This window comes from Hirundo rustica, chromosome 1, assembly GCF_015227805.2.
Source record: "Hirundo rustica isolate bHirRus1 chromosome 1, bHirRus1.pri.v3, whole genome shotgun sequence".
NCBI classification, from domain to species: domain Eukaryota; kingdom Metazoa; phylum Chordata; class Aves; order Passeriformes; family Hirundinidae; genus Hirundo; species Hirundo rustica.
The window spans coordinates 36,954,898-36,978,284 of NC_053450.1; the positions used below are offsets into that span (position 1 = coordinate 36,954,898).

At 40.8% G+C, this 23,387-nt stretch overlaps 1 protein-coding gene and 1 long non-coding RNA gene across 4 annotated transcripts in view; one reads left to right on the forward strand and one right to left on the reverse strand.

Moving 5' to 3' along the window:
- The window catches only part of NKAIN3 (sodium/potassium transporting ATPase interacting 3), a 346,346-nt gene extending 336,357 nt beyond the window's left edge, over window positions 1-9,989 (reverse strand). For all 3 annotated transcript variants that reach the window (XM_040067999.1, XM_040067990.1, XM_040068008.1), the window contains exon 1: window positions 9,790-9,989. In XM_040067999.1, coding sequence (XP_039923933.1) covers window positions 9,790-9,843 — 54 coding nt within the window. In that variant the 5' untranslated portion in view covers window positions 9,844-9,989. The remainder of the gene's footprint in view (window positions 1-9,789) is intronic.
- On the forward strand, window positions 9,872-22,969 carry LOC131378702 (uncharacterized). The gene is made up of 3 exons (XR_009208498.1): window positions 9,872-10,012; window positions 14,807-14,951; window positions 20,720-22,969. It is a non-coding gene; the product is annotated as an uncharacterized LOC131378702 (long non-coding RNA).
- Window positions 22,970-23,387: the final 418 nt, after the last annotated feature.

A 23,387-nucleotide genomic window follows, 5' to 3' on the forward strand; every position in this document is an offset into this window, starting at 1 on the left:
TATTAGGTTTCCTGAATGTCTATGTTGGTGGGTACACCAAATCAGGTATTTTACAAATGTACAGCTCCCTGACTATAGTCTGATTAAAGAATCTTCAGTAGCTGTGAGGACCTCCATGGGAAGACCATATATTTCAGTATTCTGCGTAGCTCCATCTGCATTAGAGGACACAGAGGCTTTTCAGGTTTCTATGATGCAAATTATTCAAACAGTTAGGAGCAGCAAGGCTTGTTCCAGTTACAATATAAACATACTTACCCTGGTGATGTCTACTTAATTCATGAAACAAATACATGTCAGAGAAATTAAACACCCTGCTTACTCTGCAAGATTCAGCAAACTTTTAGCAGGAAAAATAAACTGCTCACAGGCAGAGGCAAATTATATATTGTTGTGATGTTATTCCTATAGTATAATGCACTACAGTTTCCAGCTTCAGAATTCTTCAGCTTTTTATTCGTTGATTGGGGAAACTGAACTTCCAGAAGAATGTTTTTCTATGTGCTCCATTTTAACAGAATTCTGTTTCCAAAATGCATTTAGAGGGAGCTCTTTTCAGTCCATTTAAGAAGCTGCCCTTAACTGGGAGGTTTTTTGGGGGAGTTTTGTTTTGTTTTCTAGGCTGATACGGATTTACATGCCTACTCATTTCCACTGTGGCTTGTGCTGAGCTTCACTTGCACACTCCTAAACTCCAGGGGCACTTTGCTCCCGGGAGACTCCAGGAACATTGCTAACAGGGCAATGAAGTTGCAGCATTCCCAGGACAACAGAGTATTCAAGGCTCAACCAAAGGCAAAAACTAGAGCTGGATGAGAAATATTCCGGTCACTCCAATCTCCCTAGAAAACATCATCATATGATTTTTCTTCCCAGGCATTTTTTATTCAAAGGGTCTGACACTAACACAGTAACTTTACAACAGAATAGTGAGAAGCTGACTTAGCAGCAGTATGTCAGAAGAGCAATAAAAATCTTTTCCTTAAGATCTTATTCTCAGTGAAACCTTAACCAGGAATTCCTCCCACACGCAAAGAAAACTTTGATCTCTCTGATGAAGAGGGCTTCCACATCCCACTTTTTTTACACTCTTCTAGATACACCTTTCTACACTTTTCATGCCATGCTCCCACATTATCCCCTTAACTATAAAAGCATTTCAGTATCATCTTGCTCATGCTTCATCTCCTAAGTATTATTCTACTTTGCTATATGTGTATTTTCTTTGATGTGTATCAAAACCCTCGTCAGAGGATTCCATTGGGCTCATTGTCAAGCATATACCCTTTATATATATTTATACTTACTCAGCCAAATCTTCCATACTGACAAATCTTAACACACACACACACACAAAAAAAAAAAAAAAAAAAAAAAAAAAAAAAAAAAAAAAAAAAAAACCAAAAAAAACCAAAAAAACCCCACACCTGTGGAAGAACCAAGCATGATTATTCAAGATTAAATTAAACTCTCAACATAAATAATAGGCTAATTGGCTTACAATTATCTTCCTTCTGCATTTCACAAGATTTTCAATTTTATTTCTTTGCAGCATTCACTTCTATAAGGGATATTTTTTTGGCTGAAACTGGTTGTTGTATTAAGTAGAAAATTTTCCTTTTTCTTTTACTGTACTACTGGTATTCACCAGGTGGAAGGGTTTCATTGCTGCCTTTGCTTGAACCTACCATTATAAAGAGCCTATATGTAAAAGAATGACTTTCAGCAACTTTAATGAGAGCTGTAGGGCATTCAGCAACTTGTAAGAACAAGTCCCAAATCACCACAGCATTAAAAAATCCATCTGAGTTGAGATTGCATGCAAGATAGGGCTGTGTTTGAAGAAAGACAAGATGATAAGGAAGTATAGTAAAAAGTAAAAGGTCTAAAATAAAATCTTTTACTACCATTTCATTACCAGGGTCTTAAGCACTCTGTATGTTCCTGAGATCAGAGTACAGTGATAATGCTGCTTACCACTGTCCTTTACAGACCTATCAAAGGCACAGATCCATAGCAAGACTACAAAGATTTCACTGGTCACACACAGAAGAAAAGAACAAAAAACCATAGCCCATGACACAGTAAAACCTATCATAGTGCTTCTGGCACAGCCGTGTCAAGGAATTGCAAGTTTCACTCAGCGTAGGAGTGTCTGATCCAAAACCTGCTGGCATATCCTTTAGGAAGGTATGCATTAACTTCTCATGAAAGAGGAGAAGAAAACTGTTTCATCTTGGACAAAACTGAGCTGCTTCCAGAATCAAAGTGAGACACTTTCCATTTGCTACTGCCTGAATTTTGTTTTCAAGACAAATTGTACTGAATAAAAAGCAGTAAAATATTCTTTCTGAGCAATAAAAAAAGATTACTTTTACAGAAAAACAATGCAATTAACATTATTTTTCATTTTAATTTAATGTCAGTTATAAAGCTTACAAAGATATCATGTCCAGTATGAGCTAAGGCAGTGGTGCAAACTTCATTGCACAAGCATGCTAGCACCCCTCATTAGCTGAAGGAAACTTTGGCAAAACCGTCATTTTGGTCTTCACCCTACCCACCAACCTTCACCCTTCTTGTATTAGGAAATTAAGACCAATCTCTATATTAAGATGACATTTTTATACTGAGGCTATAGCAAGATCAGTATCATTTCATATAAACTTTTCATAATGACATTCGCCCTCATCTAACCGGCAGTGAATTTCAATATGTGACCTAGAGGCAAAAAACTCTGTATCATGTTTTCAGTTTCCTGAACCACACAGTCACTTATTACTGCTCCTTTATTTTAGCCATCTAGAACCAAAAATGTGCAGAAATAACAGGCTTTTTGCCCCAAAATGACTGCATAGTAATTAATTACAAGACTGATTGAATGAAATATATTTTGCTTCAATATTAATGAGTTCAGAAGATCTGATATACTACATTGTATCACAGCTTTGTTACTTATGACACAATAAATGTCGAGGAAATCACAGGTACTTCTTGTTTACTTAAACACTGAGGTTTGACACCAAGAGATACAACAGAATACTAGAACTGTTATTACCATGTCTAGTCTATTTCCACTACATTATAAACACAACAAATTAAGAAACTAATTATTTCAAAATAACTCAATTGCTGTGTAAATACCCTCCTAACAAAGAATTGAAGACCCTTATTTCTTATGCTCTGGGATGATCATACAATCACAGGATAACCTGAGTTGCAAGGCACCTTAGAGGTCATCTGGTCAAACCTTTATTCATAGCAGGGCCAAATTTGACATCAGATAAACTTCAGTTAGGTCAGGTTTTTAAAAGCTATGTTTAGCTCAATTTGAATTTATTCAGAGATAGAGTTTCCAAAATTTCTTTCAAAAATGTGATCCAATAATCCCACTATGATTTTTTTTCCCCTAGTATTCAATCAATTTCCCCCGTGTTGCATCCTGGGTCCTTTGCCTCTCAGCTTCAGTGAGCACATCCAAGAAGTGATCATCTTAGCAAGCATGGAACACATTAATTTACTCCAGTTCTAATCAAGTGAAGTACAAAACCTCCATTCACTTTTCTTGTACAATATCAGGGCCAATGATTAGTGTGACTGGTTTGACGCTCTCTTTGGTCATCTAATCAATTAAATTCATATCATAGGGTGGCCAAAATGCAACACATTTACCTGAAAACTTAAGGGACTGTGATTTTATTACGCATTTGTCAATATATCAAATTAGTCCTAAAACTAAAAGGACCTTTTTGTAAGATCCAAGTAAGATACAGGTTGAAAACATGAACTAAGATTAACTAGTCTTACAAGTTTTTATTTCAGATCCAAACCTCACATAATTGACAATATTTAAACACCACCTAAACAACTGCAAGTGAAATCGATCCCATATGATCTCCAAAAATAAACCTACAAAGTGCTCAAGGTCTGTAATTCCTACCCAAATTCCATTTAGATCCAAACAATACTATCCTGAATTCCAATGACTTTCCAAACCACAATATTTGTTTCTTAGTCCCAAGAATGGGGTCTAGGTAGAATGTAGCAGAAATAGAAAGCAGATCAGCAGCACATTTGAATGTCCTTAAAATAACTATTTACAAAACTTACTGGTCTTATAGACAGGAAGAGCAGCTATATGATTCACATTTTTCAGTGTATTAATTGCCATTATTATCATTGAAATCTTAACTCTTTCACTTCATCACTATAAATACATTCATTAAATTATTTATATGACAATTAACTGTCCCCCAGTCATAGAGCAGCCAGGAATTGTAGAAAAATAGTCTTATGAGGTGGACAGAGCCTAAAACTAAGCAAGAGCTGCATGATTCCTTTCAGAAATTGACCCAGTTCAGAAATGTCAGAGGGCTCTGAAAGTTCATGTTTTCTCACGTTTTGAATTTCTACCTTTGGAACACTGAACAGAAGAAGTCCTACATGCAGCTTTGACAGGAGGGGATTTCACTTCTGAAGCTGAATTTTTGGTGCATGGAGAGATTAAATCCAACAGTGTTGATGAGTTCAGAATGTGTGTTTTACTAACAGATAACTCCCAAAAATTTTGAAAAGTAGAACAAAAACACAAAGTAGAAAACAGCGTTAGTTTTTACTCTTTTGTTCCTGATGAGAGAGATCCTAAAACATATATAATATCATGTATTTTTTGGACTGTGAGTACGTAACTCAGGTAGTTCTACTGGATGCAGTGTATTGCTTCCAATGTTAAGGTTAAATGCAGCTATGCACTCACATTACAAGTGTATCAGCCTCTTAGGTATAGCCACCAGCAATGGTTACATGTTTGGGGAACGTTAATTGAGTTGTCGGAGGAAAACACTATTCCCACCTCAGCTCTTGTAACAGAAAGTGCAACATCCTGCCACCAGGGCACTGTTGAGGGCTAAAACCCCAAACTTTCTCCATCCTTGCTAATACAAGAGGCACTCCCTCAACTTCCCCATCTTTTATCAGTGGACAGATGATTCATCTCCACATCAATGGGCTGGTGATTCTTTTATCAGCATAAAAAGTGCAGCAATGTATTGCTTCAAAGATTTTACTTTCTCAAATGTATCAATTCCCTTAAATCCCTGAGCTGTTAACTGAATAACTGTATCTGTCAGTTCTAACATCCAAGCATCAAGAGTCAAAATCATAGAGTGTCCAGCTCTATAAAGTATTTAAAAATAAGATGAAAATATATGCAAGATATATACATATATCACTTCCCCACATAACTGCTGAAATTTCATGATGTCCAATGACAAATGATGACACATTATTGTTCATTCCAACGTATACAGTCTCATCTCCAAATGTAAGAATTTACATACATCAATCTAATGAATGTTAATGGAAATCATAAATATAAATCTACTGAATATTGAAAGAGATTAGGCTGTTAAAATGCCCAATTGCACTTCCCAAACAAACGTGAGTCAAAACAATAGTACATAGAAGCTGTGTTTCCACTGGAATAATTTTTCGGTTTGGACTGCTGACACTTTAGTTATTTGGAAAATAACAGGTTAAGTAGGGAACAGCCTAATTTGCAGTAGCTATAACTGGATAAACCACACACTTCTAAATCAGGATGTACAGAATGAACACAGTGCAGAGGAGCCCAAGGATAAGCACATGAAATGAGACTGTCAAAGCCATGAAGGGACTTAGTCATACACTTTCCATCAATTGTCCTTTCACCACTTTGAAAATCTCATTCACCATCTCTTTGTATTTGTTTATCTGCCTACTTCTAGGCCCCAAAAACTTCCACTTATTGTAAGTGTTGAAACAACGTTATCCTGCTAAGGTAGTTTCTCAGAAACACCTTATCAAAGCGGCGTGAAGGTTTTCACTGTGTGACATTTATTAACACCAATTGGAATCACACAGCTAAATCTTGCTGCAATTTATTGTCAATTTACCCCTTCCAGAATTTAATATTTTTTGAATTAGTTTTATTTTCCAAAAATGTTCAACTTTCAGTGTTTTATGGCATGGTGTCTGCAACAGCACAGGGGCAATCTCCAACAGCTGGTTTAATTTTTTTAGTACAGACAAGGCCGATGTCTCAGACTTCCAGTGGCATCAGTAAGAATTACGGCTGTAATCCAAAGGATCCGTGTATCCTTATGATATATTTTCCCAATGTATACATAGCTCCTAATAATTTTAATGACATAATTATGGACAAAAAATACACATACACTTCATTGTACTTTGCTCAGACATCTTTGACAATGGCATATGACAATGCTTCAGTCAGGAAGAGCAAAACAGTGAAATATCAAGGAGGAGTGGTGGGGCAAGATACAGTTCTCCTTACACAAAATTTCCTTGATTTTCAGAAGCAGAATCCACATGAAGGGGTCTAATGAAACCCTGAAAGCGACTAACAGCTTTTCCTGAACTTGTGCCACCTACACTTCCATCTCAGTGGGTTTTTTTCCAGAATTCTGTATTGATATAATGATAACAAATAATGATATGGATTCCCATTTACAAATGAAGTTGTTATTATTAAATGATAGAAGACTAATTACAGACTGTCCCTAGGATTATGGAATGAATAATTTAAATGCATTCATTATAAAAAAGTAAAAGAGGTTAGCCAAAAACCTCCACTTTCGTGGATTAAAGCATAACTGAAAATCTCTATTATTGCCATTTTATGTCAAAATCCCCTGACAAACAGGAATGAAAATTACAAGCAAATCTTCTTGCAGTGAATACACTTAATGGGTTAACATTAGAGAAAGATATTTTATTTACAGTAATGCAATAACTGTTTTCCCCTTCACTTTTGCCTAGGCTGTTTGTTTATATATTGCTGGGATAAAGAAGAAAAAAATTAGACAAGATAAAAGTTTTAAAGAATCAAGAAACTGTGCTTTGATGACACTGAACAGTGCACTCTTCTTTAGAACAAGAAGAAAATCTTGTTTATGAACATGTCTCCAGGGATTTGGCTTTTTTGACTTTCCTTCTTATACAGAAGAGAATCTACACAGTACATGCCTGTGTGTTGCCAACTGTATTTAATTAGAAACTTCTTTCTCAGGTAATATCGAAAGGTTAATCCTAAGGCTAAGCCTGAGCTGTTACCAGGCCCTTCTCTACATGATCAGAACACGACTAACTGTTCTTGTAACTTTAAAAGAAGTAAACAACTTCTTTTTTAAAAATACGTGCCCATCTGTTTCTTTTTTAAAGTTTTTCCTCAAGTCACATAAATCATCAGTACTTCTGAAATTCTACAAGTTAGCACTACAAGTGCTTGGATTTTGCAAGATTTAATCTAAATATTGTCTACAATCACTAATATCTCTTTCACCCCTCCATAAGTGGATGCAAAGTAAAATAAATCTCACTTAATGAGAGTAATTTCCTGGAATGCAGTTTTGCTGCATATGTTTTATATTCATGACCTCTGAGATATTAGAAAAAGATTTAAACTCTCTGTGGTGTTAACTTGTGCATGTATAAACTGAACACTACCAGCACTGAGATCATGGAAAGCATCTGAGCTTTAAGTTCATGTGTCGTGGTTTGGGAATGATACTCCCCAATTTAGTTCTCTGACTGAGAGTCTCCAGATCACGCTGCCACTCGCTCCTCCCTCTCCCCTCTCCTTTCCCCCTACAGGTGCCTGGAGAGAATTAGAGGCACAAAAGGCAAAGATCGTGGGTTGAGAGAAAAACAATTTTCTGGAAACAGCAATGAAATAAGAAAAGGAGCAGTAACAGCGACAATATTAATAACAAAAGCATGCTAAAGAGAGAGTGATTGACATGAAAAATGCTGGCCCCAGCCCCACCAGACCACAGCCATTCAGCCATGCTCCCCATGGCTTGGAACCAGGGCTACCCACTGCTCTCTCCAGCTTGGGACTACCCCAAACAGAAGGAGCCCATTCTCCCTGGAAGACAGTTCTTTTTGTCCACCCCTGGCTATGATGTGAGGTAGCACAGAATAACCTCCGGGTTCCTAGCCATGTCTCCTCCAGGCTGCTGCTGCTGCAAAAAATAAAACCCGTCTTGGCTGGAACCAGGACTTAATATCTACTATATAACTTCTTGAATATAAAGAAAGACTTCTATTTTTAAATGAAAATAAAATAAAATGACAGCATTTTGCCATACAGCCATTTATCAGCACCTGAAAGACGTAGGTATGACAGTAGAACATCACTATAAAAGAGGTAAGAACAGAAGAAAACACCATGCATTGAAGTAATTTTTGAAAGTTGTTATATCATCTGATAGGTCATTCATAAAACATGACTCTTTTCCTGAAAGACCTTTTATGCATTTTTCTGCAGATTATGGTGGCCATTCACACTTTACTTCAATTTTTATAGCCTCCCAGTAATTCCACAGAATAGTAAATACAGTTATTATAATCCTCATAACCGGCAAGGAGATATATTTGAAGAAATAGGAGTTGTTTCCCCTCCCACATGCATGATGTAAATCAGGAGCGATTCTGCTGCAGTTGTTAGCACAAAACTGATACAAAAGAAGAAATAAAAAATAACAGCAATGTATACTGAACTTTCCTTACACTAAGAATACAAATCATATGCCTCCTCCGGTTTTTGGTAAGGTTGTGCCGTTCAGTTACTTATACCACTCTAAGCCCATCCCTCTATTCACATGTGAATAAGGTCCAGGCTCACACTGGAAACAATGGAGACACACCAGTCTACACAGGCTAAGAACCTGGCACAAAGCCTTAAAATTAAAGGGGATTTTCAAATAAATGCAATATGTACAATTACTTCTGGAGCGTTACCTCAGAAATAGAAGCAATTTCAAAGTGTTGTAAGAGACAACCAGAAAGATCACAAAGGATCACGAATACAAACAACCAACCCGCACACACACACACTAAATGCATCCCACTTTTCTTCTTTATACAGGCACACACACACACGAAGAACACCACTCATTTTAAGAGAGATCTTGTGGCAAAATGATTACGCTGAGTCACTAGAAAAGAGAAAAAAACCTTTTAAAACACTCTTGGGACCAGGGACTACCGTTAAGGGGAGAGTATTATTTTATCATCCTGCTAATGAGCCAGATGAAGGATTATTGTTGTTTGGCGGTGATTTATTTCAACAACTGTTTTCTCTAAAATAAATATGCCAACTCCACTAAACAAAGAGAAGAAGCGGCACCGTTCTGTTGTTTCAATTGCACGCTGAGGAATACTTAAGCAGAGGAAAGGAACCCCAAGAAAAAGTCACGAGAGTGGGCCGGCACACGCCGCTTTTACACAGATTAAGAAAAACAGAAAAAGAAAGAGGCGGCGATGCCGGTCCCCGCATCCTGTCACCGCGCCGGCAGCGCCCAGCAGTGTCCGGCCACGCCGCCGCCCAGCGGGCACTGACCGGGGGCACCGTCAGCTTCTTTCTTCCCCTCTTTCCTCTACTTTGAGCAGACGGGGGAAGCCCCTGCCCGGAACCACGGAGGAGGGAGCGACACCTTCTCGAAGCGACACCAGGGCTGGGGAGCCGCTCTCCCTCAGGCAGGGAGCGCTGACAGCCGCTCCGTGTCGCCCACCCTCTCCGTTCCCCGGCCACGGGGCCGCTCTGGCCGCGTCGCACCGCCAAACTTGCGGCTCGGGGCGCGGGGGCGCCGTCGGGGCGGCGGGCGCGGACAGCTCCGCGGCCGGGTCAGCGCCGCTCCGCGCCCCCGGCGGCCGTGCCCGGGGCGGGGGAGAGAGCGCCCGTCCCTGCGCGCCCCCCGCGAATCCGAAGCGTGCCCCGGCACTCACCAGCTGCAGCGAGCAGAGGAAGATCAGCGTGCAGCGCCCCGTGCAGCAGCCCATGGTGGCAGCCGGAGAGCCGCCGCCGCTCCGCTTCTTCCCCCCCGGAGGCGAAGCGGGGGGCTCACCGCATCCGGACGGAGCGGCCGGGCGTGCGCGTATCCCCCGCCTCCTGCTGCCTCGCTCCTTTGTGAAGGGGCTTCTCTTCGGCGGCGGGAAGCAGCGCGCGGAGGTCGGCGCGGCCCCAGCGCTGGGAGCCGGCGGCAGCGGAGCGCTCTGCCCGGCTCTGGCTCTGGGGAAGGGGCAGGGGCCGGGGGTGGGCGTTCGCGGACCGGGGCGGGGTGGGCAGAGGGAACGAGGGTGGGGAGGCGGGGGGGGCGCCGGTGGGCGTGCGAGGGAGGGCGGGAGCTGTGCGAGGTGTGAACGGGAGAGGAGCGGGGGCGGCGGCGGGCTTTTCTCAGGCGCCGTGCCGGGGATCCCCGGGCGGGCGGTTTGCGGGGCTCTTGGAGGCTTCGAGGGTGGGCTGTGCTTGAGGGGAATTTGGCGGCAGGGTCGGGGGGCCGTGCGGACAGCGGCGGCCGCGGCAGCCCGGCGTGGGCTGCTTGTTGCGAGCTCCCGGGGAAAGTTCAAGGGACTCGGGCGGCCGAGGCGGGAGGGGCGGGGAGCGGCCGCAGCCGAGCGGCGGGGCGGGCCCGGGGCAGCCCGGGGGCGGTCGCGGGCCATTGTTCGCCGTCCGCGCTGTGCCGGGGTCGAAGCGGGCTCCGGGGGCACGGGAAGCAGGCAGGACCCCGAACCTCAGGGAGTCCCGCTGGCAGCGGCTGCGTGCCCTCTCACATTGAGCCTGCTCCCGTCCCGCTGCCCCAGCCGCGGACGGGGAATGTCTGGGTGCTTGAGGCTGCCGCTCGGGCTGTTCGGTCCCCTCCTCGTCCGCCCACCAGTGTTGCTGGGGGAGGGGGTTTCCCTTCCTGGCAGCGCCATTGTGCCAGGAGAGCCCGCCGGCCCCTGCTGCCCCTCGCGGGTATGAACTGGGAACGGGCTCCGGGGAGAGGGACTCGGCTCCGGCAGTCACCGCTCCTGGCCGTGGTAAATCGTAGAGTCGTTTGGGTTGGAAAAGATCTAACATCGTCATGTCCAATGTAATCCAGCACTGCCAAGTCCATAGCGTACAAGGAGACGGATGAACGGACAGTGCTTTCCAGGGGCAGTTGGGAGAAACAGGATCAGTGAGATACTACGGTCCCTACATCTGCATATGTAGTTTGGTCATAGACAAGTAATCTTCTGGGGCGAGATAATAAATCCAAATATACACACTGTCTCTTAAAGATACGGTGTGGGTATGATGTGTGGATGAAGTGTCGGCTACTTTCTTTTTTCCCTTCTCCAATAAAGTATAGATAAATTAGATTATTTTCTGCAGGCATTAAGGCATGTTCCACTCACCAGACAGCACTTTCCTACAGCCTGTTACCAGCTGCTGTTCCACAACACAGAGACTTCTGCCACAAAACACTGAAGCTTGCCCTGGGGAAAAAAAAAAAAAAAAAAAAAAAAAAAAAAAAAGGCACAAAAACAAAACACCAAACCAAAACCTTATCTTCTGCAAGGCATTTTAGTGAGTCATCTGATTAATGTCTCTTCATTTATATATTAAATAGTAGTGACAATAATCAAATAATTACAAGGCTACTGTAAAACAGTATTGTGTCAGATTAGATTTGGAAAGCTGTCTTTTTCTACCCTTTTTTCTCACCGTTTTAAGTAGGAAAACATTAAGACAGTTTTAAATACCAAACTGAAGGAAAAAAAAGAAGACAAGTAAGCAGCAGATTCTGTTCATCCAGGATGTGTATTTGACTAAGTAGGTATTTGAGGAGTGCAAAATATAACTCACATTGCACAGTATACAAAACTTTTAATAAAACCTCCTGAGATTTGTATTTCTATGTATGGCTTTTAAGACAAAATTCTACCTGGGGCTAAAGTTTACTAAAGTTACATGTTCTGAAAACATATGTATTTTGAAGGATGAATACTTGAAGATATGAAAGTAAATTGAAAGGGTGATCGTTGCCAAAAATACAATGTGCCAGACTTTGTGAGCTGGTAAATTTTATGGATAATTGATTTTTTATAGAGAAGATTTAGGGGAAGCATAATTTCTCTGGACTTCACTAAAGTATTTAGTAGACTACAAAATCTTTTTACTTAAACTCAATAATACAGAGATTAATAATAAGAATGGCAGGATGGGTGAGGAACCAGATCCATGAAATGCCAAGAGGTAGTGCTAAAGAGATTTTATTTGTACTCTTCATATTCAGGCCCTACTTTTACATCACTGGAATAAGGTCCATGACTTTCTTCTATTTCTCCCCAAGAATAGTGCTCTTCTGAGAAGCAGCAAAATCCTATGGAATAAGAGTTGGAGAATGTGATAGTTTTGGCTGCATTAGAGTTAACTTTCTTCACAGTAGCTACTACATGACTGTGTTCTGGATTTGCACTGATACAGGGGTGTTTTAGTCACCTCAGAGCAGGGTTCACAGACCCTCAAGGCCTTTTTCTTCTCACCTCTCACCACCAACAAGGGGGCTGGGGGTGCACAAGGAGTTGGGAGGGGACACAGCTGGGACAGCTGACCCCATATCATATTCCATATCATATGGCATCATGCTCAGCATATAGTGCTAGGGGGAAAAGGAGGAGGGGGACATTTGGGGTGACGGCATTTGTCTTCTTCCCAAGTCGCTGTTACACATGACAAGGCTCAGCTTTCCTGGGGATGGCTCAATGCCTGTCTGCCCATGTGAAATAGTCAATTAATGCCTTGTCTTGCTTTGCTTGTATGCATGACTTTTGATTTCCCTATTAAACTCATGGGTTTATCTCAAACCATGAGTCTTCTCACTTTTACCCTCTGAATCTCTCCCCTATCACATCAGAGGAGAGTGGGGGAAGAGTGAGTAGCTGCATGAGGCTGAGTTTTCAGCTGGGGTTAAACCACAAGTGAGAGTAAGTTTCTTAGAGGTTTATGAATCTCTTACGTTTTTCTTTTTGCTTTCCCGTGTTCCCATGCATTTAGTTATTTATGTTGTCAAAATTGATCTCTCCCCCCCAAAAAACCCAAAAAAGATAGTTGTGATAAAGATTATCCCTGAGTATAAGGTTTCACAAGGAAAAAAAAGTTACACAACAGAATGCTCTAGAACATGACTTCCATAGGAGCACAAGGAACTAAAATAATAGAATCACCTTGCACTGCAGCTGAAAGCACTGGACAATAGGAAAAGTACAGGAAAAAGAACCTGGATCAGAAGGAGGCTAAAATTGAAGTATGGTTATGAGAAGGCATAGGATATCAGAGAATGCAATACAAGGATAAAATAATGTACAAAGAAAATAGGAAGGACTGTATTTTACAGACTTTTCTATCCATGAATTGGGTATACAAGCTGATAGCCAAGTAACCATAGAAAGTAATTTCCTACCATATAATGAAGACAGCCCTAATTCAGCACCATGCATGCTAAGTAGGTGAAAATATTGTGCAAGTTCTAAAAATCCCTGTGGACTCTCTTAATGCCCAAGAATATGTGCTGTATGGATGCAAATTCAGTGCTCTTGAAAAGAAAGCATGTCCTCAAAAGCTTTATGATATGTCCATATACATACAGCCATACCCTCACATAAGTGTATGATTTCCTGTGCTAAAGCTGTAATCATAACACATCAAAACTTGTGCTTCTTATGTGGTTGCATACAAAGCAGAAAAACAAGGTGGTTTGCTTAATTTTTAAGACAAAGAATGGCCCTTTCTGTTGTGTGGAGATTAGGTAAATACATTTAGGGTCTGCAGAATCAGAACTTAAGAACAGATTCTTGTGGCCTCAGATTTCACCTTTAATTTTGGCATTTAATGCAGAAAGATTGAGAAGAAGCTTTGTAATTACTTTTCAAGCTTTCCCAGAATGAGGGAGGATACAGGGATCCAAATGTACCTCCATAAAGCTATCAACAGGTCACACTTCAGGCAGACTTACAGTTATGATGGCTTAGAAAAACATTCCACTGTGTATTCCCCAAGCAGTCTTGGAATACCTCAAGCAAACTAGAAACCCGATGAAATTTAATATAGCTTTAAAGACAAATGAGGGTTTCAAGATATTATCAGTGTTTTCAGTAAATCCTATTTTCAATTTATCCTTCTGAAAGCAGATACACAATATAATGATCTAATTTTTCATTTCAATGTTAACACCTGCTGCTAGGAAACTGCATTCTTCATTAAAATGCAAGTACTTTATGGAATGAAAATATATGTTCATTGTGAATGACTTCTTTCTAATTTTAAATAAGTGTTTTAAATGATCAGACTCAGTGTGGGGGACCACGGTGAGGCACAGTCTCTCAGTGGCTAGGCAGATCCATGGGGAAAGGAATGTGGACTGGTCAGTGTTAGAGACACAAGACATCAGCCCAGGCTGGGCTTGTGTCTGGGGAGACAAAGCTGTGGGGAGCTGTAGATCAGCCCTGCTGCTGAGGCAATGCTGGGGCAGGGGCTGATGGTGCTTTTGGAGCTGAGATGGGGTCCTGGGCTGTGGGCAAGGTTGGGGGAGTTCAGAGGGTAGGCAGGAAGGGGTAGGATTGGTGGTACCCTTGGGGCCCTGACAATATGAAAACAGTTTTAAGAACATGAGTGCTTTGAGTGCACAGACTGACTCCCTATAACTCATTCTAGTTTGTGAGTGGTAAACTCCAGCTCAGCTTTGGTGGGGGGGTTTTTTGGTGGTTTTTTTTTGTTTGTTTGTTTCGTTGGTTGGTTGGTTTTGTTTTGCAGGGTTTGTTTTGTTGTTGTTGTTGTTGTTTTGGGGTTTTTTGTTTGTTTGTTTTTGGGTTTTTGTTTTTGGTTTTTGTGGGGGTTTTTTGTTTGGTTGGTTGGTTGTTTTGGTTTGGTTTGGTTTGGTTTGGTGGGGTTTTTTTGTTTGTTTTTCTGTATTTAGCTCTTATCTTTTTTTCTTAACAGAGTTCAAGAAGCATTTGGACAGTGCGCTCAGATGTGACTCTTGGGGTGTCCTATGAAGGGTCAGGATTTGGACTTGATGATCCTGATGGGACCCTTCCAACTCAGCATGTTCTATGACAGTCATTATAAAGCTTTCTTCTTGCAGGTCAGTATTAATTTTGAACCATTCATTGTATATAAACATTGGTACAAGCCTCGATTTTAATATAGAAAAACTTGACAAGAAAACTGACTTACATATTTATGTAGGAAAGCCTTTCAAAATGCAAAGCTGAACTTATAGCATCTGAAATGGAGTATAGAATGGATTGTTTTTCTTTGCTCACTGAGGCTTTTGTGCTAGATTTGAAAAGATGGCACCAATACCAGCTGTGTTATTCACAACCAATGATTTTAGATGGTAAATTGGTCTGATATACTTGTGACATTTGCTGCACTCAGGCTCTGCTCAGGTTTTGTGACCTGGTGAATAAAATTTTGCATCCAGGGATCAGTGATAAACCATCACAGGTCACGGCAGAGCTTTTGCCACAGTGAGAAATGTGGGCAGTACTTCCTGTTCTGGGTCTGTTCAGAACTCCCACTAAAGTTTGTGGGGGTTTGGGAAGGAACACATTACTAAGGCCTGAATAGAGCTCAGAAGGTAGGCTGAGAGGTTGTTCCATGCAATTGTTCTAAAGTTTCTGTTGTTGGCAACATTTTTCTCTGAGTAATTCACACTCATTTCACATCTATTTTCAGGTATTAAATGTCAGCTTTCAACAAGAAAGGCAAAGCTGACTTGCCCACTTGATTCTAAATAACAAAATTTACCTGAATTACAGTTATTATATTTGTAGTTCAGAAACCCTTCTTTTGTTATGATTATGAAGCAGAAATATTTTCCTGAAGTTTTCTTTTTACATGAAGTGCAAGGCTGTTATTTGCATCAAGCCTCTGAACAGTGTCCATCTGAGGAGATACACTGGGGGCATTTGATTCAGGGACACTGTACACTGTCTGACTGTCAGTGGAAAAGAGACTGGAAAAGGTAATTTGTTTCAAGATGTCTTGGGAGCTTGGAATGTGTGGTAGGGGGTGGGTCAGACCTTGCTCTGGTGAGGTGGTGCCCTGTCCCCCATATCCCCACCTGCACAGTGTCTATCAATCATGGCACACTGGAGGCAGCCCCACTTTTGCCTACCCCAGTCCATGAGTGACCAAGAGACTGGAAGTCCCTCCTGGGAGGAAGGCCCAAGATGGGCCAAAAAGGTTTAAGAAGGGTCACTCACTACAAGGCAAGCATATTGTCCTTTGACCCTACCTGCACCTTGGAGTTTCACATCACTAGAAACAAGGAGTTGGTAGCTATATGCCTGTTTTTCTATATCTTTCCTGTCTTTTTGTTTTTCTCCCTTTCTTCTTCTTCTAACTGTCTCACAGAATGTAACATCAAATGGATTATTAGGTTTTATATGTTCAACGGAATAAGTCTGTGCTGTGATAAGGGACATTATTATAGTATTTACACTTTTGTCAATGTTCTTTAACTCTCTGTAGTTTGCCAGTAAACTTTTGTGTATTTTTGCCTCGAGAATATTTGGTTGGAATTTTCTCCTTTGTGTCTCCCCAAAGCAAAAGAACCTTGGTTTAGCCCTAGGTTTGAGTGACTGGGCTGTAATCCTGACAGAATTTTAACCCTCTGGAACCAGCTGTATTCCTCATAAGAAGGGTCAAGGAACTGCATACGCATCTGATGCAAATTTCTCTGGCTCCATTACTGCCAAGTGAAAAGCAGAGATAGACCCAAGTGGAAGATATGGCTGCATAAAGCTGCCTTACTGTTTCACAATCAATACTCGGGGTAAACAACTCAAGTCTTTTTGTGGAAAGCCATCAGACTAGGCACTAGTAACAATGAATTCCCGTGTCTATGACTCAATTGGTGGAGTTTTTTCTCTAGAAGTCTTTTCTGCTATGTTAACTTTTTTCTTTTCAGTGAGCTCATAGTACAAACAATAACTTTCTGGGATGTAATTGTCTTTCAGCCTTTCATCAGAACAAATTTCTGTTTGTTAAATCACCCTGATTTACTAATTAACATTTGGATCCTATGTACACACTATGCACATACACAATAATACCACAATTATATTATATTAGCTTTTTAAGGGCTCATCTAATTTTACTCTATACATAATCCTTGAAAATTAGATTTGCATAAAGTAATTTAAAATAGACAGAGCAAACTAGAAGTATATAATTATGTGTAGCTCTGAAATAAATACATTTTCAGTTTCAGTTTTCAATTTCCATAGCTGAGTTCATAATTTAACCCCTGAATATCTGAATTAATAATAAAGTGACAATATTCTCCTGTTGTATATGTACTCACATAGAATTAACAGACAGGGTCTCCTTTGTTATACTTAGTGGATTATCTATGGGGTGAGTAAACCTTGATCCTCCTCTAGAAGCTGGGGGAAAGGGAGAAGCTGAGAGGCACTCTCCACTCTAGTCTGTTAAACAACTAAAGAGACTTTTTCCTGCCAATTTCTACTGCTTCCAGTGTGTGGAACTTAGGCTTCTAAACTTGGTTCTCTACATTGTATTGAAATGTGATGCTTGCAATAACCTTAAGTCTACAACAAAATATCTACCTACCTTTCAAAGTGAACCTTTTTTTCAGACTCAGTGTTTGTCTGAACCTGTTTCTGCTCACTCAGGGACGCCAGTTGTCGGGGGCTCTTTTTCAGGAGCTTAAATTCCCTGGCATTCAGGTGGTTTTAGAGTCTTTTTTGCCCCCTGCAAAGCTCTGTGCTAAACTGAAGGAAGAGACAGAGTCTTCAGGTGTAGATTTTTTAAGGTTGCATACTTCATTTATTAGTTCTTATCTTACAATTTTCTCAGTCCAACAAGATGTTTGCCGCGGCTTGGACTTCTCATGTCTCTCTCTGAGCTGGGTTGTCCTTATCTTTTTTACTAATTGCTACGTATTTCTTATTTACTATTTCTCGCCAATGCCTATCACTAATACTAAAAAGGTCATTTTTACTTTGACTCAGTCCTCACTAACTACTTTGTGCCAACGTCACTGTAGAAATGGAGTGAGGGAACAAGAAGGAAGAAGAAGGAGACAACGCCCCAAAATCTCCATCTTGCCCCATTCACTTCAATGCCAAGAATCCCAAACCCACTGTTTTTTCACCCTGTGATATACTAAACTACTATTTTTTCACACTCTTGTGGCCTGTAATGCTTCCTGCAGTGCAAGAAGCCTCTCCCATGGACTGAAATCAAATCCAGTGTCTCTCTGAGCTCTGGGCTCTGGGCTGGGGTCCCAGACCCCTCTGCCCAGGTCCCTGACCCTCCAGGGCAACCAAAGGAATGCCCTGGACTCCAACATGAGCCTATGAAATTACCTATAGGATTTTTAACGGTTCTTCACAGAGAGTTGATAATTATGGGTTTACATGATAATGATCTATGAGGCACAATGAAGTAAATACACTCCTTCTTGGTTTTGTCTATCAATTTTCTACACATTGCAGATATATTTCTATAGTTCTAATTCTGGAACTTCCTACTAGTTCCATTGTAGACTTTGGATTGCCAGTACATAAGCATGCTATTCAATGTCCGTACATACTGGCAATACATGTTACCCCTTATGATGATGATTTTACCATGTTTGCTAATATTCGTTAGTTGTACAAGGCCACCTCCAGGAGTCAAATAATTACACAGGAAACTTTGTTTGCCTAAAGAAAAATAAACTGAGTCTTCTCCATGACAAAATAAAGCTGTAAAGTGTGTGAGGATAATAATAAGACATTGGTTGAATGGAAGCTGAAGCAGTTCCAGAATTTGATAGCACACACTCTGACTGTTAAATATAATCATGCATCTATACATTGATCAAGAAGGTGGTGCTGATGATGTTTCAGCTTGGATGACCAATACTGTCTGAGAAGGTGTTTTAATTATTTTAACACACATAGTGTGGTCTCATAGTTTTGCATTCATTTAACATTTGTGAAAGTTACAGCCCTATGCTTAAATACATTGTTGGAGCTTTTTACTACTGCATCAAGCTCTGCACTTGCTTTTAAAGGGCTCTTAAAGGAAAGAAACCCATGGTCCCAGGATTTGAAGGAGAATGTGGGAGGCAATATTATGACAGTGACTCTATGCTGGGAATTAGAAGGACTCCAGTCAACACAGGAATGTGATTCTAGAACAACTTTCCCAAAGCTGTTTGGAGAAACAAATTAAGCCAATGAGTTTTTAGACTGAGTTGACAAATTAATGAAGGGAAGTGGATGACACATAAATACTTGAAATACCAGGTCCCTACAGAATACCAGGAAGTCCCTTTGAATTATAGAAAGCTGTCAAAAATTCTAATACAAAGACAGCACGAGTAGCTAAGGGAAGGAAATGTGTCAGAGACAGAGAGCCATCATGTCAGCCAGGCTAGTTTACGAAGACTCTGGACAGCATGGATGCCTCTAGGCCACAGACCCTGCCCTAAGTTAAGCAGTCCTCCAGGATGCTCAAAAGAAAATGAAGGCAACATTAAGAAATGTACTTGAATCATCCCCTGAACAAATAGCAAATTATGACTGGCTCATACTTGAGAAAAATAACCAGAGTGAACAGCTCAGGAGCAGTGCATAAACTCTTATACAGCTGCATAAAGAACTTGCTGAATAACTCTGAATGATAGGACAGCACATAAAAATCAGACTGTTTGCAGATAAATTTCAATAGGAAAAAGAAAAAAAATTAGAAGGTTACATTCTCTGAATAAATGCTTTACGGCAAATACTTTTCCCAGCCCTAATGGAGAGGGTTTGCTCTAGCAGAAGAGAAAACAGGGCTGTGATGATAGATGATCATTTGCTCATTTAAAGCTGCAAGGATATTTTCTTCCATACCTGATTTTTATCCATTGCTAAATGAAAAGGACATCCTTAAGTCATTTAATATTACATGAAATGTGACGTCCAAACAAATCAAGCAGATCTTCAGTCAACACTCAGGGAAGACATGGCCAGCCAACAGTGGAAGGAGCAACCTCTTCAGTCCTGGGCATCAGGAGAGGGAGCAGTGCAAGCCCTCCTTTCCCTGCCCCTGTTGCCACTGCAGCTGCAGCTCAGCTTAAGCCCTTAAGAGTAATTCCAATTTGACAGCTTGCATGGGTGTGAATATATTTAAGTAAAAAGAAACTCTGCCAACTTTAGATGAATTAAACAACTGTGACACACACTGGGCCAGATTCTCTAATGCATCACAACAAATTTACAACTGTGACTGTTATCTGGAGTCCCAGTTCATTTTTAATACTGTAGTTAACAAAGCTATATGCAGATGCAGTGATTGCTATGGAGGTTAGAATGTTTCAGTGTTTCTGTCTGAGACTGCCTTTTGCAGTGGATTTTCATATCACATTTTAAAAATGGTAATCTGTATTGAGGGCCATATTTGCATTTGCATGTCTAGCATCAGAGTCTGCTATTTATCCTTTCAAAAGTTTTCTGATATATGTTGTGATATGTTGTGATACACACATATAACACTTCTAGGCAGAGATTGTGTTCCACTAACTAATCTCTCTTTGGTTCCTAATTAATGTCTCAAAGAATGTTTCCATGGTAAACATAAAAGCCTAAACTTCAGAAAAGTTTTTGTGATATTATTCTAAACAGCTCAAGTTTCTTTTTTTTTATCCACTTACCTAAGTAAAGCAAAAAAAGGTGTTAAAACTTGTGAGCTAATAATAATTTGCATAATGTTTCTGCAAAAGCCAATAAAATCCATGATATATGTGTCTGTCATTTGTTCCCTGAATCAAATATTTCAGAAGAAATGTAATATGTTAGTTTTAAATTTTCAAATGTCTCAATTCAATAGAAAATGTCATCTTTTCAGCAGGAACATGGAACTTAACAACAGCATAATGAAACTGCAGTGAACTTCTGGATATGAATTTGATCTACCCATGGTTCGTTCTTCATGCTTGTGATGGGTTCTGGTAGCCTTGAGGAACTGAAAGGTAGTATGAGCCAAGCTGGAGACACACAGGGACTCAGCGCATGCAACTCCATTGGATTCTAGCTGTGAAGGTACTCTTGTTGCCCAAATATTAAATACTGAAATCTGAGAGAAATCTCTGCATTAAGATTAAATGTTTTGCTGTCATGTACGGATGTTATCAGCTTCGATCAGCTCTTATCTGGCAAAAAAAGAATTAGTAAGAAAATAGCATCAGTGAAGCAGCTGTTTAAAAGATTGCATCCTTTTATTCAACAGGTTCTGCTCCTCTGGGTGAGGGACTGTGCTCATTAATCTTTCTTTTGGAACAGGATTTGAAGCCAAGTACCTAAAATCTGAGTGGTAGAATTGTACAACCTTTTTTATGTCTGCACATCTGCATTCTTCCTGATTCCAGTAATACTATGCTCTTCTTGACGAGGTGCATATCTGGAAGGTAAAAATAAAGAAATGGTCCTTGCTTTTTTGTTAAGTAGGTACTTACCAGGAAACCAGTATCTCTGAACATGCAAGAGATGTTCTGTTCATATTTGTCCATTCAGGAGATTACACCATGTTTGTTCCTCTGAAAAGAGAGTTCCATGCAAAGTACATTTTCTGTGTTATGTATTGTCAATAAACATGTTTCCGTTATGGACCATTGATAGGATCAAACCAGGAGGAAAAGTGCTTTGTACTCCAAATTAAACTTCAGATGACAAGGGCCAATAAAAACACCTTAATGAATGCTTTTTAAAAGACCTCAAGTGGGGATTGAGAGAAGCAGAGTAATAAGAACAGGGTAATAGTGTCATTTTAAGGGCATTTGAGAACAGGATCACATTTATACCACATTTCTGAGAAGTGTAAGCCAAGAACAGCAGCCTTACCCTTCATCTGCCCCTAAGTACAAACTGCTGCCCTCTCAGTTGCCCTCTGCTTTTGGCTGACAAAGGCATTCTCATTACTGAGCAGCAAAACAGTTTGAATTAATCTGGATTAAAATTAATCATGACTATTTTTTCTTTCAAGTGAACTTTGAAGCGGACCCATTCTCCCATTTAGCTCATTGCTTGGCAATGCAAATACTTATACTGGCAGCAGGCAGGGAGCAACAAAGGGACAAGAGCAAGCATTTGGGAACAGAGAAAGGGCAGGGCTGTTCTTTTTGGCAGCAATATTATACTGTTTGCAGAACTGCAATGTTAAAGCATCCCATTCCGACTCTGTTAGGTTATTTCTGCTTATGCTAACAGAACCAGAGCAGAAGAAGAGCAGGCTATGTTGGATGGGAGGCTTGAACAAGGCAATCAAACCGCACGCTGTTATACAGTGGCCAGAGTGTTCCTTGGTAATGAGGGCTCGAGTAGTAAATAGTTTAAAAGCCAACAGTGGAGCAATCAGTCATGCAGCTTTTGTGAAGCGATGTGGAGACCAAATTCTGGTTTGTGCTGCAGCCGGTTAGCACTGTGCTGCTGACACAAAGCACCTCTAAAGCCAAGGTAGCAAATTAATGCAGGCAACTGGCATAGCATGTCTTATACCATTGCTCACCTGGCAGCTAGTTACTTCTCTGCCTGAAAAGGGAGTGTAGTCAGATCATCCCTGATCTGAGACTCTCTTATCTGTCCCAGGGGCTCTTATTTGTTGGTACAGTCCTGTGCCTGTATATCTCATTTAAAATTGCTATAAGAACAGGGTAGGAGTGAATGTTTACATCTTCAGGTTGCTTCTGCTCTGAACGAGGTATGGGGTCTTCGGCTGCACAACTTTCCTTGTTCCACAAATATGCCCTCTAACAAAGAAAACCAGGAAAAGTAAATACCTTCCAGTAAAATGAAATTATTCTCTTTATTGTTTATGTATATTGGAACACTTGCTAAGTGATAGCTTAAAACACATATTTGATGGAAATGAGAAATTGCTTACGATTTGGAATACACAAAGCATTTGATAGCTATCTGATCATGTAACAGTGCATAGAAAGCTTACCTCCTAGGGCTCTCTGGGCAAGCTGTAGCTTAAGGAGGTGCTTAAAGCAGGTAATTACCTCATCTTTTTCCATGAACATAAAGTATCTTTCACGTGATCAAAAAGTCATCTCCATTATGTAACTGATGCTTTTTCAGTCAAGAGTACAGGAATCCCATCAAGCATGGAATTCCTGTACTCTTGACTGAAACTAGTGTGATTAGTGGTGGGATGAGATGTGTGCTTACCGGAGCCAGTGCCCTGGCAGGAAGCCCACCACATAAGAGATAAATTCTGCTATGGTGGCACAGGATTGCTAGAGGATTCACCAAAGGACTCTTGGGAGGGTACACTGACCTGTAGCCTGCTCACATCACTGTGTTTTCAAGAAAGTGGGAAACAAGGAGAAGGCCTGAGACTGTTCTCACTGCTTCTGCAAATGACCAGCATTAGGGAAAAGTGAGAATTCATGATGCAGGATGACCTTATTGTCTTAATTACCACTGTATGGTATTAGGAGGAGATTTTGCTGAGGCAGCTAAACACCTGTAGATCATAGCAACACAGCGTGTTACCAATCCATGGATCTGAGCAG